This window comes from Euprymna scolopes, chromosome 44, assembly GCF_053919585.1.
Source record: "Euprymna scolopes isolate OS-2025 chromosome 44, ASM5391958v1, whole genome shotgun sequence".
Classification (NCBI taxonomy): domain Eukaryota; kingdom Metazoa; phylum Mollusca; class Cephalopoda; order Sepiida; family Sepiolidae; genus Euprymna; species Euprymna scolopes.
The window spans coordinates 13,832,361-13,853,381 of NC_136525.1; the positions used below are offsets into that span (position 1 = coordinate 13,832,361).

A 21,021-nucleotide genomic window follows, 5' to 3' on the forward strand; every position below is an offset into this window, starting at 1 on the left:
ACCCGGAGTGGTAGTACCTGTTAGGGTCCCAACTATGGGTTAAATAGAAACCGACTTGAAAACAACAAATATATTCTATTAAATAATCTTACTTCAAAATCTTTGGATTCGGCATTAAATAACCTGAAAAGGGTTGATAAGCCGTAAAACAAAAACAACCAACCAACCATCAACCTGGTATTTTACTTCGAGGTACATACAGCGTCTTGCCTTCCTAAATGGTCACCCATATGTTACTGGCCAGGCTCAACGTTTCTTAACTTTGGTGATCTGGCGAGAACTGGTGTGTCAACCTGATTGGGCCGTTACAGCATATACGTATATAAAACAATGTTTTGTCCTGTTTTTTTCGAATGTTGCCTTGTTTTTATGTAATTTTCGCTGATTTCTTTATTTGCTGAAGAACTGCTGCACTAGGTCTGTCAGAAACTGACCTTACTAATGCGTGAAATATATTGAATAATTCGACCTCATGTCTTTCCAAGCTTATAACTACTCGAAAAATGTAGTTCAATCCCTATTTTTTTTTCAATTAAAGGAGCAAGGACCAAGGTTTCATTAAAAAAAAAAGACGTGGTTAAAAAAAAAAAGGTTTTAAACTTCGGACTTTACAGGTAAATTTCTAAAAAAAAAAAACACATGAAAAAGTAAAGGACTAGTTATTAAAACTTGAAAAGAAAAGGACAAGTTATTCTAGTAAAAAATATAATAAATTTATAACTTACAATATTGCAGCATTAAGAATTGATTATATGATGCTATAAATTGAATTTTTCTATTGTAATCCATGATTTTTCCAGGCTTCCAGTAATTCGTTGTTCTTTGTTTAATTGCAGTCTTTTTTTAAAGGTATATTTCTAAAAAAAAACACTTCTTTTTTTTGTTTGTTTTAAATTTGAATACATTATTTATTGATCTTTTATCTTTAATTTGTGATATATAAAACTTTGGTGAGTAAATTAATTAGTTACTTTTTACTAGACATTTCAAAATAGGGAGCGTGAATTAAAAAAAAAAAAACGTTTGTCTAAAATATTATATTCGGTTTATCGGAAAGAGCATAAAATTTTACATTGACCCTGAAAATATCGTAAAAATTGAATCAATAGAAAAATTTTGATAGATTTTTAAAGTTTAAAAATTGAAAAATACTTTACTCGTAAAATTCAATTGATTTCATTACTGTTTTTTTTTAATAAAAAATTAATATTTCTATTACTTTTTATACAACTTAAGTATACTCCATAAAGAAAATAAACAACCCACTTTTAAAAGAGGAATTACGAGTTTTTTTAATATTTTATTCGCAGTTTCGTGTCAGGGGTGTCAAAATCCCCCCCCCCAACATTCTGATACACCTAGAGATGCCCGTCGAAATTACTACAAGTTCCTTTCTCACACTATTACAAAAATGATCACATGATATTTGAAAACGAGACTATATTAAAAAGAGGCCACTGTCACATTGTCATTCTCGGTTGCCATATTGTCTTTTTTAAAGGCTGAATTTTGCGAATTTGGCCTTTTTTACGCAGTTTGGCCTTCTATAATTGTATTTAGCCTTTTTTCAAAGCGTAACCTGCCGATTAACTAAGGAAGGAACAAGCAGAATATCATATAAAATATTCGAAAACGTGTCAGAATCAAAGGGAGGCAACTCACATATTCTTGTCCTAAGTTGCCTGATAAGCCTTTTTACGGCCAAATTTCACAAGTTTGGCCCGTTTTGAACATTTTGGCCTTCAAAAGTTATATGGTATTTTTAAGTGTAACGTACAGACTAGCAAAAGAAAAAAACAGACTATTGTATAGATTGTGTTTAATAAAGAAACGTACGTGTTATCTTTATTGTCTTGTTTTTTTTTTTGTTTTCGTATCGCTTAATTGAAGTTTTTTTTTTCTATTTATTCAACGAGTTCGTCTCGTATACAAATATTTTTAAACAATTACTAAACCAGTTACGTAAAACGGGCGAAGATAAACAAATAACATTTGAGGTCAGAAGTAACAAGTGAAATGGAGAGAATGAAAGCATTAAAGGGAGATAATTGGGGGTGATTTTATTGAAAGCAGACGAGTGCCGTACATTGTTATTACATATGGGTTACACGGGGGTAAAAAAAAATAAGACTGAAATCAAACAAAGAACAAGTGAATTTATTGGAAGCCTGGAAAAATCATGGATTACAATAGAAAAATGCGAGCATGAAAAGTAATATGGTTTAGCTTAAACATGGAAAAGTAAAGGACTAGTTGTTAAAACTGGAAAAGAAAAGGGCAAGATATTCTAGTAAAAAAGATGATAAAGGTTCTCTACAGTGCAATGCAGACTACAATGAATTGCGGACTAAGTCACTGCGGAGAGGTATATGAAGCTTCCTCGAGTGCACAACGGTGAGTTCCTGACTAGAGCAGGCAATCAATTGATTTCATTGACGAATGACTGATTTCACCGATTTCGATGAAAATAAAAGTATTAGAAGTGTGGAACATTTCTTAATCCTTTTTAAATCCCGAGCAACGTCGGGTCGCCCTGCTAGTATTATTTAAAGGGAACTTTGTGTGTCTCTGTGCGTGAGTTCGTTCCCTATGGACTCGAAAACGGCTTGGTTGATTTTTATGAAATTTCACATGGACGTACTTTATATACCTGGCAGTGTTCTTAGATAGGTTTCGTATCGGAATGCCTTCGATGAGTATCGATAATCAAAATAATCCAATGAATGAAGGAACAGACGATTTAACCAAAGTTAACACCTTATACAGTCTAACATCAAAAGTGCATTTGAAAAGTTTTATTACAATACAAGCCGAAAGGCCCGACATAAAAAAAAGCAACAGTAGGTTCTTTGATATGACAAGGGCGCGTGTGAAATTAATGTTTTTGTATAAAGCACAATTGCACCATTTTAAACTTAAATTCAAGCTATTATCACCGCACAAGCAGTAAGGCAAGGCATAAAAAATCAACAAATAGGTTTTTTATATGAGAGAGTCGCGTTCGAAATGGAGGTTTCTGTTTAGAGCACGGTTAAAGCAGGATACTTGACTTTTGCATTTTAAACTTTAATTCAAGCCACGCCCTAGTTACTCTATTTACGAGGAATTCGAGACACGAGGTGTATTCCAAGCGAAAATCTTGACCTACATACGAGAGAAGATCCGAGTTACGAGAGTTTCCAGATGCTAGCGCTAGGTGGCCGAGTTGTCGAGACCGCTCAGCATCAGCTCGTCCCAGTTAGCAGAGACCTGATCCCGCGCTCTTGTGTTGTGTCTTTTTTATCACATTTCATCTCCTTTTTGTGATATTTTTGTGACCATGAGTTCGAGAAAGGGAAGGGTGTTTTCTAAAAAAATAACAAAAAAAAAAAAAAAAAAAAAAGAGGACGATGTCGATCGAAGCAAAAGATAACAGGCAAACGTGAACCAGGTGTTCATGTGAGTGACCACCTAAAGCAGTACAATCGGTCATCATCGACGATCTGTTCGATATTGAAACAAAAAGATGCCATAAAAGTTATAAAATCGACCAAGGGTGTGACTGTTATTTCAAAATTGAGTACCGAGACCTATGACGAGATGGAGAGGCTTTTGTTATTGTGGATACGCGATGGGAGAGAACGTCACAAAGAGCGTAATCTCCGAGAAGGCGCTCTCCTTCTACATGGGGTCCTGGATATGACCTTAAAGCCAGGGCTATCAAGAGTATTTTTTATCGTGACGACATCACTATATGGGTTGCCTACTACGGCTTAAGAGAGTCCCATCTACTCTCGAGAGAAGGATAGATAGTTTCTCAACTTGGTATTTTACTTTGCGGGTCCTGGATATGACCTTAAACCATATCCAGTGGTGAGGCCCCAGCTTGCGGGCTTTGGGGAGTGTGGAGCCACCCTTTAATTGCCATTGCTCCCAGGTCCACTCTGACCCGGAGTGGTAGTACCTGTTAGGGTCCCAACTAGTGGTTAAATAGAAACCGACTTGAAAACAACAATATATTCTATTAAAATATTTTCTTCAAAATCTTTGGATTCGGCATTAAATAACCTGAAAAGGGTTGATATGGCGTAAAACAAAAACAATCAACCAACCATCCTTGTACACGGATCTATAACGTGAAGCAGCGTTAACAGAGGAGGAATGTGTATTTATTTGCTTCCTCACTAGGCAAATTAGGCACAAGGCCGTTTTTTAATGTAGAGATTGGATAAATAAGGATCAGCTCCCCGGGGAGTAGGGGAGCTGGATAGTGACAATTGGTATGAAGGGTCTCCCCTACATTGACCAATAACTGATTGCTACAAGAGCAATGGTATTATATGTGGGGTCGCCCCCACATATGGTCTTTGATTGCAGTATCTGCCGGAACAGATACTACACTTTTGAACTTTGATCTTGGCCAAAAATGGGATCTTGGAGTGGGTTTCAATGCCAGTTATGGTTGGTTTGAGAAATTCAAGGAGGACTGGTAACCACTCTGTGGTAAGGCATGGCGAAGCACTGAGTGCAGATACAAAAGCTGTGGACGAGTTTTCGCAGCGTGTCGCTTCACTAATTTCGGAAGGTTATGTCTTGCAGCAAGTGTTTAACTGCAACGGCCTAGAATACGACAGAATGGAACATTTTAAGTTCATTCGGATGCCCTTCCTCTTCCCAATACCACTCCAATCCTCCAACCTATGGATCAGCAGGTGATCGGAAACTTTATATATAAACTAATTTTGTAAAATCAACAGGTTCTCTACAGTGCAATGTATTGAGAACTAAGTCACTGCGAAAGGCGAAGAGTCTTCAACTATAGCAGGCAATCAATTGATTCAATTGAAAAATGGTTGATTTCAACGATGTCGATAACAATAAAAATATGAGAGCGTGAAACATCTGTTGATCATCTTTTAATCCCGGGAAACGTCGTGTCTCCCTGCTAGTTTTTAATATTAAACAACTACTTTTAATTGGTCCCCCTGACAAAAGGAGGGTGGCCCTGTAAATTCACCCTTGTCCGTTCGTCCGTTCGTTTGTCCACACGGTTGTCAATAACTACGCCTTGGAATTTTTTTTAATTTTGTACAAACATTAAACATGATAGGAGTAAAAATGTAACAGAACAGATTTTCCGGGAAAACTCTGGTTGTCCCCACCCCCGCCTCTAAGGGTACCTTTTGGGTTAAAATGGCTAAAATTGACACCTTTATGCTTATAAAAAAAATTGATACCTTGGATTTTTATAAAACTTTCTGAAAAGTTGTAACTAACTGATTTCTATATAATTTTGTTTATCTATACTTCACAATAACTCTTGGGTGTGCCCCAGGGGCTCTTTTAGGGTTAATAAAAACACTCCATTTTTGGGACTATTTTACAATATTTGTCCAAAATTGTTTGTGTATATCTATTTAGCAGTTTTGCATGGTGCTGAACTCAAATTTAAATATGTTAAGGCTTTGGGGACTTTTGGAACTAAATGGGGGCGGGGGTGGTCAAAGTACGGACTTGTATATTTCTTCTTTTTTTTTTCATGGGGCAGACGTCAATTTTAAATATGTTTAGGCCTTGGGGACTTTGGTGGCTAAATGGGGGGTCGCAAATGATGGACTTAGTCATTTCTTTTTTTGCATGGTGCAGAACTGAAATTTATATATGTTAATCCCTAAAACTGCACCGTTTGTTCATTTTCGCCAGGATTTCACGTCCCCTGAAGATTTTGGGGCTAAATGGGGGGGGGAGCAAATGCTGAACTTAGTCATTTTTTATGCTTCGTTCACTGTGCACGGGGGACCATGCATGCTTTACTTGTTTTTAAATTAATTGCGTTGCATTGGCTTCTTAATTTATAAATTCAAATTTAAATTTATACAACGCTTATATTAAGAAACAAAATCTCTAATATATATTTTTCACGTGACCCTCTTGATTTAAACATGTCGAAAAAGAAAATATAACACACACTTTACTTTTATGGTGAAAACAATCCACAAAGAAGAATAAGGCGAAAGAAAAAATACTGTTCCTATGTCTGATGACGTGCTATATCGTCGAAATTGAGTTGGTTTCGGATTTTTAAATAAATAAATAAATAATTGTTTTGTTTTGTTGTTTTTTGGGTTTTTTTTTTTTAAATAATTCTATGCTTTATAGGCTTTTTAAACAAACGAATTTCAGTTCAAATTTATACAACGCTTAAATCGAGGATAACAAATTCTAAAACAGTTTAGTTTCATCGACGTTTTACCCGAGAACGTAAATGTTGCTATAATTATGTATGAAACAGGATGTTAGTTTTCAGGTTGGAAAGGTGAGATATATGAAATGTAGGACACGAGGGTGAGCCGCTAATTCAGAATCCGACGAAAGGAGTGGCAACCTCCGCAATAAAACCGACACGCCATCCTTAAAAAAAAAAAAAAAAAAAAAATCAAAGTGTCTATATCTAACTGAGAATTGAAATCTTATTTTTGAGATTGTGTGTGACGGACCAACAAAATTTTATTGTTAATTTAGTTTCACATACTGACAAAAATTTCATTTCAAACTTATGTATGACAGACCAACAAAATTATATTGTTTATTAGACTTGACATACTGACGAAAATCTTATATCGAACTTATGTGTGACAGACCAACAAAATTAGATTGTTTATTAGACTTGACATTCTAACAAAAATCTTATTTCGAACTTATGTGTGACAGACCAACAAAATTAGATTGTTTATTAGACTTGACATTCTAACAAAAATCTTATTTCGAACTTATGTGTGACAGACCAACAAAACTAGATTGTTTATTAGACTTGACATTCTAACAAAAATCTTATATCGAACTTATGTATGACAGACCAACAAAATTAGATTGTTTATTAGACTTGACATTCTAACAAAAATCTTATTTCGAACTTATGTGTGACAGACCAACAAAATTAGATTGTTTATTAGACTTGACATTCTAACAAAAATCTTATTTCGAACTTATGTGTGACAGACCAACAAAATTAGATTGCTTATTAGACTTGACATTCTAACAAAAATCTTATTTCGAACTTATGTGTGACAGACCAACAAACTTAAATTGTTTATTAGACTTGACATTCTAACAAAAATCTTATTTCGAACTTATGTGTGACAGACCAACAAAATTAGATTGTTTATTAGACTTGACATTCTAACAAAAATCTTATTTCGAACTTATGTGTGACAGACCAACAAAATTAGATTGTTTATTAGACTTGACATTCTAACAAAAATCTTATTTCGAACTTATGTGTGACAGACCAACAAAATTAGATTGTTTATTAGACTTGACATTCTAACAAAAATCTTATTTCGAACTTATGTGTGACAGACCAACAAACTTAAATTTTTTATTAGACTTGACATTCTAACAAAAATCTTATTTCGAACTTATGTGTGACAGACCAACAAAATTAGATTGTTTATTAGACTTGACATTCTAACAAAAATCTTATTTCGAACTTATGTGTGACAGACCAACAAAATTAGATTGTTTATTAGACTTGACATTCTAACAAAAATCTTATTTCGAACTTATGTGTGACAGACCAACAAACTTAAATTGTTTATTAGACTTGACATTCTAACAAAAATCTTATTTCGAACTTATGTGTGACAGACCAACAAAATTAGATTGTTTATTAGACTTGACATTCTAACAAAAATCTTATTTCGAACTTATGTGTGACAGACCAACAAAATTAGATTGTTTATTAGACTTGACATTCTAACAAAAATCTTATTTCGAACTTATGTGTGACAGACCAACAAAATTAGATTGTTTATTAAACTTGACATATTGACGAAAATCTTATTTCGAACTTATGTGTGACAGACCAACAAAATTAGATTGTTTATTAGACTTGACATACTGACGAAAATCTTATTTCGAACTTATGTGTGACAGACCAACAAAATTAGATTGTTTATTAGACTTGACATACTGACGAAAATCTTATTTCGAACTTATGTGTGACAGACCAACAAAATTAGATTGTTTATTAGACTTGACATACTGACAAAAATCTTATTTCGAACTTATGTGTGACAGACCAACAAAATTAGATTGTTTATTAGACTTGACATTCTAACAAAAATCTTATTTCGAACTTATGTGTGACAGACCAACAAAATTAGATTGTTTATTAGACTTGACATACTGACAAAAATCTTATTTCGAACTTATGTGTGACAGACCAACAAAATTAGATTGTTTATTAGACTTGACATACTGACAAAAATCTTATTTCGAACTTATGTGTGACAGACCAACAAAATTAGATTGTTTATTAGACTTGACATACTGACAAAAATCTTATTTCGAACTTATGTGTGACAGACCAACAAAATTAGATTGTTTATTAGACTTGACATTCTAACAAAAATCTTATTTCGAACTTATGTGTGACAGACCAACAAAATTAGATTGTTTATTAGACTTGACATTCTAACAAAAATCTTATTTCGAACTTATGTGTGACAGACCAACAAAATTAGATTGTTTATTAGACTTGACATTCTAACAAAAATCTTATTTCGAACTTATGTGTGACAGACCAACAAAATTAGATTGTTTATTAGACTTGACATTCTAACAAAAATCTTATTTCGAACTTATGTGTGACAGACCAACAAACTTAAATTTTTTATTAGACTTGACATTCTAACAAAAATCTTATTTCGAACTTATGTGTGACAGACCAACAAAATTAGATTGTTTATTAGACTTGACATTCTAACAAAAATCTTATTTCGAACTTATGTGTGACAGACCAACAAAATTAGATTGTTTATTAGACTTGACATTCTAACAAAAATCTTATTTCGAACTTATGTGTGACAGACCAACAAACTTAAATTGTTTATTAGACTTGACATACTGACAAAAATCTTATTTCGAACTTATGTGTGACAGACCAACAAAATTAGATTGTTTATTAGACTTGACATTCTAACAAAAATCTTATTTCGAACTTATGTGTGACAGACCAACAAAATTAGATTGTTTATTAGACTTGACATACTGACAAAAATCTTATTTCGAACTTATGTGTGACAGACCAACAAAATTAGATTGTTTATTAGACTTGACATTCTAACAAAAATCTTATTTCGAACTTATGTGTGACAGACCAACAAAATTAGATTGTTTATTAGACTTGACATTCTAACAAAAATCTTATTTCGAACTTATGTGTGACAGACCAACAAAATTAGATTGTTTATTAGACTTGACATTCTAACAAAAATCTTATTTTGAACTTATGTGTGACAGACCAACAAAATTAGATTGTTTATTAGACTTGACATTCTAACAAAAATCTTATTTTGAACTTATGTGTGACAGACCAACAAACTTAAATTGTTTATTAGACTTGACATTCTAACAAAAATCTTATTTCGAACTTATGTGTGACAGACCAACAAAATTAGATTGTTTATTAGACTTGACATTCTAACAAAAATCTTATTTTGAACTTATGTGTGACAGACCAGCAAACTTAAATTGTTTATTAGACTTGACATTCTAACAAAAATCTTATTGCGAACTTATGTGTGACAGACCAACAAAATTAGATTGTTTATTAGACTTGACATTCTAACAAAAATCTTATTTCGAACTTATGTGTGACAGACCAACAAAATTAGATTGTTTATTAGACTTTACATTCTAACAAAAATCTTATTTCGAACTTATGTGTGACAGACCAACAAAATTAGATTGTTTATTAGACTTGACATTCTAACAAAAATCTTATTTTGAACTTATGTGTGACAGACCAACAAACTTAAATTGTTTATTAGACTTGACATTCTAACAAAAATCTTATTTCGAACTTATGTGTGACAGACCAACAAAATTAGATTGTTTATTAGACTTTACATTCTAACAAAAATCTTATTTTGAACTTATGTGTGACAGACCAACAAACTTAAATTGTTTATTAGACTTGACATTCTAACAAAAATCTTATTTCGAACTTATGTGTGACAGACCAACAAAATTAGATTGTTTATTAGACTTGACATTCTAACAAAAATCTTATTTCGAACTTATGTGTGACAGACCAACAAAATTAGATTGTTTATTAGACTTGACATACTGACGAAAATCTTATTTCGAACTTATGTGTGACAGACCAACAAAATTAGATTGTTTATTAGACTTGACATACTGACAAAAATCTTATTTCGAACTTATGTGTGACAGACCAACAAAATTAGATTGTTTATTAGACTTGACATTCTAACAAAAATCTTATTTCGAACTTATGTGTGACAGACCAACAAAATTAGATTGTTTATTAGACTTGACATTCTAACAAAAATCTTATTTCGAACTTATGTGTGACAGACCAACAAAATTAGATTGTTTATTAAACTTGACATATTGACGAAAATCTTATTTCGAAATTATGTGTGACAGACCAACAAAATTAGATTGTTTATTAGACTTGACATTCTAACAAAAATCTTATTTCGAACTTATGTGTGACAGACCAACAAAATTAGATTGTTTATTAGACTTGACATACTGACGAAAATCTTATTTCGAACTTATGTGTGACAGACCAACAAAATTAGATTGTTTATTAGACTTGACATACTGACAAAAATCTTATTTCGAACTTATGTGTGACAGACCAACAAAATTAGATTGTTTATTAGACTTGACATTCTAACAAAAATCTTATTTCGAACTTATGTGTGACAGACCAACAAAATTAGATTGTTCATTATACTTGACATACTGACAAAAATCTTATTTCGAACTTATGTGTGACAGACCAACAAAATTAGATTGTTTATTAGACTTGACATACTGACAAAAATCTTATTTCGAACTTATGTGTGACAGACCAACAAAATTAGATTGTTTATTAGACTTGACATACTGACAAAAATCTTATTTCGAACTTATGTGTGACAGACCAACAAAATTAGATTGTTTATTAGACTTGACATTCTAACAAAAATCTTATTTCGAACTTATGTGTGACAGACCAACAAAATTAGATTGTTTATTAGACTTGACATACTGACAAAAATCTTATTTCGAACTTATGTGTGACAGACCAACAAAATTAGATTGTTTATTAGACTTGACATTCTAACAAAAATCTTATTTCGAACTTATGTGTGACAGACCAACAAAATTAGATTGTTTATTAGACTTGACATACTGACAAAAATCTTATTTCGAACTTATGTGTGACAGACCAACAAAATTAGATTGTTTATTAGACTTGACATTCTAACAAAAATCTTATTTCGAACTTATGTGTGACAGACCAACAAAATTAGATTGTTTATTAGACTTGACATACTGACAAAAATCTTATTTCGAACTTATGTGTGACAGACCAACAAAATTAGATTGTTTATTAGACTTGACATACTGACAAAAATCTTATTTCGAACTTATGTGTGACAGACCAACAAAATTAGATTGTTTATTAGACTTGACATACTGACAAAAATCTTATTTCGAACTTATGTGTGACAGACCAACAAAATTAGATTGTTTATTAGACTTGACATTCTAACAAAAATCTTATTTCGAACTTATGTGTGACAGACCAACAAAATTAGATTGTTTATTAGACTTGACATACTGACAAAAATCTTATTTCGAACTTATGTGTGACAGACCAACAAAATTAGATTGTTTATTAGACTTGACATACTGACGAAAATCTTATTTCGAACTTATGTGTGACAGACCAACAAAATTAGATTGTTTATTAGACTTGACATTCTAACAAAAATCTTATTTCGAACTTATGTGTGACAGACCAACAAAATTAGATTGTTTATTAGACTTGACATTCTAACAAAAATCTTATTTCGAACTTATGTGTGACAGACCAACAAAATTAGATTGTTTATTAGACTTGACATACTGACGAAAATCTTATTTCGAACTTATGTGTGACAGACCAACAAAATTAGATTGTTTATTAGACTTGACATACTGACGAAAATCTTATTTCGAACTTATGTGTGACAGACCAACAAAATTAGATTGTTTATTAGACTTGACATTCTAACAAAAATCTTATTTCGAACTTATGTGTGACAGACCAACAAAATTAGATTGTTTATTAGACTTGACATACTGACGAAAATCTTATTTCGAACTTATGTGTGACAGACCAACAAAATTAGATTGTTTATTAGACTTGACATACTGACGAAAATCTTATTTCGAACTTATGTGTGACAGACCAACAAAATTAGATTGTTTATTAGACTTGACATACTGACGAAAATCTTATTTCGAACTTATGTGTGACAGACCAACAAAATTAGATTGTTTATTAGACTTGACATTCTAACAAAAATCTTATTTCGAACTTATGTGTGACAGACCAACAAAATTAGATTGTTTATTAGACTTGACATACTGACGAAAATCTTATTTCGAACTTATGTGTGACAGACCAACAAAATTAGATTGTTTATTAGACTTGACATACTGACGAAAATCTTATTTCGAACTTATGTGTGACAGACCAACAAAATTAGATTGTTTATTAGACTTGACATACTGACAAAAATCTTATTTCGAACTTATGTGTGACAGACCAACAAAATTAGATTGTTTATTAGACTTGACATACTGACGAAAATACAATTTCATAATATATTCTATTTCAAACTGGTTCGTGACTGACCGACAACAAATTATATTTCAAACTTAAGAACAAAAAAAAAAAAATGGGTCTGTAACACTTCAAACTGCTACGTGACAGACCAATAAAATGTTATTTTAAAAATATATCAGAGAAAACCAAAAAAAAAAAAATATATATTATTTTAAACCTTCGTCTGATCTTTCTCCCGATTTCGATATAGTTACCGATTCCGAACTAAATTCCAGATTCCGACACAAGTACTGATTCTGATGCGGGTTTCTTTGTTACTCTCTAAATATATATCTCTGAGGTTATTGTTATTCCCGATCATTGTAAATAACACATGTTAATTGTGGAGATATTTTCTAAAAAATTAAAATACTTTGGGGGGGGATCTATAGATTTTAGTTTTACTCGTAGTTTTAGGTCAATAAGTATTGATTGTTTTATCATTACGACCAGCAATGGAAAATTTTGTTTTAATTAAAATCAAATCAGAAAAAAAAAATGAAAGGAATCGTTTTTGGCATCGGAAAAAAGGCACAAATGTTTTCCGATTCTGATGCCAATACCCCAAAAGGTTCCGATTTGTCCAATGTCAGATTCTCATGCCTATTAACCGACCAATCAATATATATATATATATATATATATATATATATATATATATACTAGCAAAAGTACCCGTCGTTGACTGGGTTCAAAAACAGCCTACAGAAAATGGACTCTGATTTATGAAAGTATGATAGGTTATGAAAAGGAAGGGTTGTCAAGAGATAGCTTCGAATTTGGGGGTATCAAAGCCAAAGCAAAATATGATGAAAGTAAAAATAAAATAGATAACCCCCATAATTTATTATACCATACCTGTTCACACTGAAATACTTATCACAATATTCTGTGGATCTATATTAAAAAAAAAACCTTGTTAAACTTTGTGACATATTTCCATTCTATGGAGGTCAGGCGCGAACGCAGACCTCACAATTTTATTATACCATCCCTATTTAAGTTAAAACATACTTATCAAAATATTCTTATGTACATCTATATTAAAAACAGTTGTAAACGTTTTTTTTTAATTTTTTAATTTTTTATTTCCATACTTTGTGGACCAGGCGCGAACGCAGACCGCACAATTTTTATGAACCACCGTTCTGCCAGATCAAACATACCCATTCCTGCGTCTCGATACATCTTCTATCATTATATGTAATCAGTTTTTTAAAATAGTCAACCATATAGGAGCCTATTCGTGACCAGACACACACACACACACACACACACACACACATTCATCTTTACATATATATATATATATATATATATATATATATATATATATATATATATATATATATAGTGCCCGGAAAACTCATACCCGGAAAACACGTCCCCTTTTGCTAGGTAGGAAAACTGGTCCCTTATTGAATAAATATCGATTGAAAACACATTTTATGACCGTTCTTGAAGGAGATATTGTTTTTAAAAGAGACTATACCCCCACCACATAATATTTTTAAACATTATTTTTACCTCTTGTTTTAAAAAAATAAACTTGATCACGGAGTCAAGATACGAAAAACGAAACCATATATTCTTGTGTTATTACGAAACAACAAAAAAAAAAAAACACGGTACTTATGTATTTTTGGTACCAGACTGAAATAATAACGTTATTATTTCGAAAGCTATTCTTAATATGAGAGGGGAGGGTATCGTTTAAAAGTCATTTCGGAGGCACCTGTGCAGTATGCGGACGGCGGCTATTGTTAGGGGCGATAACTCAATTTTCTTCTTGGCCAAATAACGCGGCAAATAAGTAACAAATAAGCTTTTTTCCGAACAGTAAAATATTTGAAAAGCGAAACATTAATTGTATAAATTTTTTTTTTTTATAAATATTATTATTATATTGTAAAAACATTTATTTAAAAGTCTGCGTAAGAAGATATAATTTTAATAAAACAATTCTGTAATAAAATCCATTGGATTTTTATTAAGTAAAATAGCTTCTTTTTTTTTTTTCGAACAAATTTAAATGAAACATCTTTTTGAATTAAAGCAACTTTAAAGGGTCAACAAAAAATTTGTAATTTAAATGTTTTTTGACAGAGACGCGCCACATGGCAACAGTTTAGTGAAACGCACCAAGAAAACTTGGCCGCCGTGCACATACTGCAGAAGTGCCTTTTGTTGTTTCGTGAACAAAAAAAGTGTTTAAACTAAATAATTTTTTCGGTACTTCACGGGAAAAGTGGACCCTGCATAAACGGTGTTTTTTTTTTCATGATTGCTCCCTCAAAGCGTGCTTCTTCTTTTTTTTTTTTTTTTTTTTTTTAACTTTCTTCGTATATATCCCAAAGACTTTATTTTTAAATGCGCGTGTATTTATTTTATTTTTTGAATTTTTTTTTCTTTGGGTGAATTTGATTCATACTTTTATTTAGTGATTGTTTTTATTTTATTTTTATTTCATTTTATTTTAATTTTTTTTATTATTTCCTCCACTAAATATTATTTTTTTGTTAAATTATTTTTCATACATATTCAAATAATGCTTTGCCCCCCCCCCACCTTTTTCGGCCTCACGTAGTCTCTTCAAAAAGTTTTCGTGATTAAATAAACAAAAGAAAAAATTTTGCGCATGCGCTTTGAGGGAGCAATCATTAAGTAAAAACACCGTTTATGCAGGGTCCACGTACCCCATGAAATATCAATTTTTCTAAATATCTGTTTTATTATTTGATAAAACAAAAAGTCTTTCCTTTTTTTTTGTTTGTTTCGTAATAACACAAGAAATGTTAAAAACTAAAGTATTTTTTTTTAATAAATATATGGTTTCGTTTTTCGTGCCTTCCGTTCGGTTTCATTACATAACCAACCGTATCCAGTTCCGGTAGCTTGATTTTTTTTTTTTTTCCGAGCAGTGATCTTGGACATTACCTAAAAATATACAAATTTATTTTGTTTTGAAGTTAAAACTATATCTACCGCAGTATTTTCTTTAATTTACTATGTTTGAGCGATAATCGAGACTCCTAAGACGTGACGTGATCGGACATTTATGTCGGACATTTTTAATCAAAAGTACGAGTTTTAGTTTCGGGAGAGATAGAGTTTGAAAATATGGAGACGGACGGACAGCCTGACAGACAGACATATGGCCTTATATATATATATATATATATATATATATATATATATATATATATATATATATATATATATATTCTTTCCTTTGAAGAACGGGCAACTATGCCAGCCAAGTTACCGACAATCTCAAAGCTTAAACGGCACCCTCTCATTGGCTATATCTTCCTCCCCTGCCACTTCCCCTCAATCCACCCTGTCCATACACATACACACCCATTCATTACATCAAGGAATACGAAGGTACGGTCGAAAATCCTGTCTTCTAGAAAGAAGTTGTTTTTTCTTTGAGATATTTTGTATTCCTACACGTCAACAAATAAGAAATAGTTTGTATTGTTTTGTTATACACACACACACACACACACACACACACACACACACAGGGTTCTTTCCCTCTTTACACGCATGTGGTCTCTAACCTGTTTCCTCAGCATTTTTAAAACAAAATCCTGATGATGTCCCCTGAAATAGGGACGAAACGTTTACTACAATTTATCTATTTTTGGTTTTCCTTTTCATTCGCAAACCCATATCTTGGGTTGAGCATATTGGGAAGTGATGTACAAACTGCCATTAGCGTATTAAGCGATACTCTTTGTGTAAACAAATTGAGCTTCGGCATTTGGACGATATCAAAGCATCGTTAATTCATTGCCCGCACAGCAGCAGCCGTATAGTGTAATGGTGAGGAGCCTTGATTATCGTTTGGGCGGTCGGGCTTCTATCCTGGCTTCGATCCTGGCTTGAGGTAGTTGCCTGTCTAGCCGCACTGATGAGCTGTGATACAGCGAAACAGTACTGTATGTGGATGACATATATATATATATATATATATATATATATATATATATATATATATATATATATATATATGTATGTGTGTGTGTGTGTGTGTTAAATGATTGAGTTCCGGTATATAGTCCCTATTTACTTTGCCTCCCCACGAGGGCAGAGTTAGAACACCAAGGTTGTTATGTAATATAGGGGGGGGGCGAACAAAAATGTGTTTCTCCGTCACTAAACGAGAACAAAAAATTGAAGTGTAGTATCTGTTTTAATACTACACTTTGATCTTGGCCTTCGGGCCACGAATGCCGTTGTTTTATAAATAAAAAGTATATCTTGTCCCACTTTGCATTGAGCACTCTTGAATGTAAATTCACTGGATGTTTTACATCTGAATAGTGTTAACTTGGAATTACACACACACACACACACACACACACACACATATATATACATATATATATATATATATATATATATATATATATATATATATATATATATATCACGTTGATACACCGGTTCTCGCCAAATCACCGAAATTAAGCAACGTTGAGCCTGGCCACTGCCAGATGGGTGACCATTTGGGAAGGGTAGGCGCTGTATTTGCTCTCCGCTTATCTCGACGTTTGTTTCCAGTCGCCATGTGTTTCCATTGCCACTGGTATTTAACAATGTCGGCTCAGGAGAGGTGTGGTTGGAGATTGCGCACATCCTGCCACAAAAATTTCACGTATGTCCAAGACTGAAGGAGGCTGCTTATATATATATATATATATATTAAATGACTATTGAAGTTCCGGTATATAGTTAACCGGGACTAAAACCAATATTTCTTCAAAAGTGCTCAATACGAGTGTAGAGCTTTTATATAAATACAATTATGTAAACATAGTAAGTAGAATTTCTGAGCTCCAATCGGAGTCCTGACGGAACATGGAAAATGTTGAAACGTTGATTGATCCGCGTAGGCTGCTTTGGCCTTCGGACCGAGATCAAAGTGTAGTATCTGTCTGCAGATGCTGTACTAAAGATAATTTGTACCAGTCAATGGAGGAGAAACACTCTACACTGGGACAATTATTATTTTTGGTAACCAGAGTGCCCCCTTTTTGCCTACTTTTAGGGGAGCTGGTTTTTACCCCCACATTAAAAACGGCCTTGTGCCTAATTATCTTTTGTGGGGAAGCAAATAAATACAACATATATATATATATATATATATATATATATATATATATATATATATATATATATATATATATATATAGTTTTTTGCTGTTGTATTTTTTTTTTAAAGAGATCCAGCAGAGTGCTCAGTTATAAGGCAAATCCGGAAATAAAAGTGTATTATTTATGTTTTGTTTACAGAAAGTTTTAGATGAGATAAGTCATTGGTACCGTCAGTTTCAAACCTGATAATTAGGGGCAGTTTTAGATCCCCATATCAAGCTTTCTTCAGCCATGATCAGTAAAAGGTTTGTATTGGCTGAAGAGCGCTTGATACGGGGATCTAAAACGGTCTTTAATTATTGGGTTTGAAACCGACGGTACCAATGACTTATCTCATCTAAAACTTTCTGTAAACAAAATATATACATATATATATAAATATATATATATATGTGTGTGTGTGTATGTGTTTGTGTGTTTGTGTATGTGTGTGTGTGTGTGTGTGTGTGTGTGTGTGTGTGTGTGTGTGTGTGTGTGTGTGTGTGTGTGGCGGGACTGTTGAAGACAATGCCCACCCCCTAAAAATACGTGTTTTTCACTTATTTTAAAAGATATTTTTTTTCCGACGATTATCATAGTTTACAGATTTTAGTATCACAAGAGTAGGAAAAAAAAAAATTGAAAAAGTAAATAAATAAATGTAATGCCTTTTAAGAAGGAGGTTCACTTTCTCGTTATAACGTTCTACTTCGTTGCTACCTGACTTTCTGTCCATTTCTTGACCGACGTGCCACGTGATTAGAAAATGAACCCCCTTCTTAAAAGCCATTATATTTAATTATTTATTTATTATTTTATTTTTTTTATTTTTTCAAAATTTATCCTGCTAATATGATACGTAAGTCTGTCATCTATGATAATCGCCGAAAAAAAAACTAAAAAAAAGAGGTGAAAATCACGCAATTTTAGGGGGTTGGCACTCGCGTACAAGTCCACCATATATATATATATATATATATATATATATATATATATATATATATATATATATATATATATATATATATATATATATATATACTCGTGTTGGGACGAGTAATTGGAATCGGGAATAGGAAAAATCGAAGCTTTTTGGGGTATCGGAATCGGTATCGGAATCGGTATCGGAATCGAGAAAATTTGAGCTTTATTTCCCGATGCCCAAACCAATTCCTTAAATTATCTTTTTTTGTTTGATTTTGGTTTAAGAAACATCTTCCACTGCTTGTAGTAAATTAAAATAAATATTTATTGATTTAAACTTCCAGTATGACTAAAATCTCTAGACCACCTCCTCACAAGTGTGTTTTTACGTTTGAGAAAATATATGCACATTTAAAGTGTTTTTACAGTAATCGGGACAAAATAACACTTCTATGGTTAAATATTTAGAGATTTACCTAGAATCAGAATCGGTAATCGTGTCGGAATCGGGAAATATATTTGAATCGTCCCATCACTAACATATATACGCATATATATATATATATGTGTGTGTGTGTGTGTGTGTGTGTGTGTGTGTGTGTATGTGTGTATATATATATATATATATATATATATATATATATATATATATATATATATATATATATATATATATACGTATATATGCGAAATGGACATGTATGCAAGTTCATTATAGGTTAATTTTAAAAAGTCGTTTACCTTCATGCCGTGTAAATAACCAATAGTTCATCTCCAATCAAACAGAAATATTATTCGTTGGCACCGGTTGTTTTTTTTTTTTTCAAGAGTCTGTAATGTTCAATCTTCAATTAGTTCTTAAGAATATAGAAGCTTTTAAGATTTAATATACAATACATGTACAGAATATAATATAATATATGTGATATATATATATGTGTATGTGTTTGTGTATATATAAAAATAAATATTTTCTTTGGCTTTTTTTTAATGTTTTCGAACGGATTTCGGCGATGCTGGTTTTCGTGGTGTTTCGCGTTGTTGTGATATGTAGCTTTCTGCTAATAGATGTAAACACCAGCCTAGCGCGAGTGCGTGCCTTCGTCTAACACAATGGGAACTCGCGTTTCTGCCTCGCTGTCAATTGTTTCTTCTTCTTCTTCTTCTTCTCTCTCTCTCTCTCTCTCTCTCTTTCTCTATCACACACACACACACACGAACACACACACAAACACACACACACACACTCTCTCTCTTCTCACTCTCTCTTTCATTTTTTGTGCGAAAGAGAGAGAGAGAGAGAGAGAGATAAAATATACATAGATACGCACAGAGAGAGGTTGAGAGTGAGAGAGATAAAGACGGAGAGGATAGGGGAGAGATTATCACAGAGGAGGAGGAGCTGTAGCAAGAGGAACCTCTATATAAACGCGCAGTGTCTTACTTTTAAAAATAAACCCGGTTTAGCAGTTATAATAGTAGACGTATTATTGCTGCCTTTACGATATTCACAAATATGCACGCACGTGCCCACACACACACACACACACACACACACACACACACACACACACACACACTACATATGTGTATGCGTGTGTGTGTGCAGGAACGCGCGTGTCACTTGTATATATATATATATATATATATATATATATATATATATATATATATATATATATATTAGAATTATTATTAATTTTATTATATATACATACAAATATATATATGTATATATATATATGTATATATATATATATATATTAAATTTATTTATACAAACATTGATGGCTACATATGTGCATACATGTTTCTGTAATCACCCGTGCTAGGGAGATTACGTCTTCAGGCCACGAATTTTCCTCGAAAACTGTTTACTGCTCTGTTTACTCATTGAGCACTTTTTGGTAGACACATGTTGTTTCATTGGATGTACTTCTAGGAAACTAAACTCTACTGCCATAATATATATATATATATATATATATATATATATATATATATATATATTACATATTCCCTGTATATTATTATGTTACCCCCCCCCGCCTCACTACTTCCCGTAAGCTTAAACTGCCCTTTCAACTCTCCCCTTCTTAACCTCTCTTCCTTCTTTTAACAGAAACTAGATCTTCTGAATCAATTAAAACCCATAAGAACTTTAATCTTTTCCCATTGCCAGTAATCGAAATTATTATCTCCTCCAAATTTTAAAAGGTCTGAAACCTTTATAAATTTTGTACCTTAATTTTTCTTGTCTGATGATAACGGTGGGCACATCGTAGCAAGATATGGCT

The 21,021-nt window shown here is 32.3% G+C and overlaps 1 protein-coding gene across 2 annotated transcripts in view; it reads right to left on the reverse strand.

Moving 5' to 3' along the window:
* Positions 1-19,834, reverse strand: part of LOC145268696 (FAD-dependent oxidoreductase domain-containing protein 2-like) — a 456,912-nt gene extending 437,078 nt beyond the window's left edge. The window contains exon 1 of one of the 2 annotated variants that reach the window (XM_080124222.1): positions 19,466-19,834. In XM_080124222.1, coding sequence (XP_079980348.1) covers positions 19,466-19,496 — 31 coding nt within the window. In that variant the 5' untranslated portion in view covers positions 19,497-19,834. The remainder of the gene's footprint in view (positions 1-19,465) is intronic. The other variant, XM_080124220.1, reaches the window with a different exon arrangement.
* Positions 19,835-21,021: the final 1,187 nt, after the last annotated feature.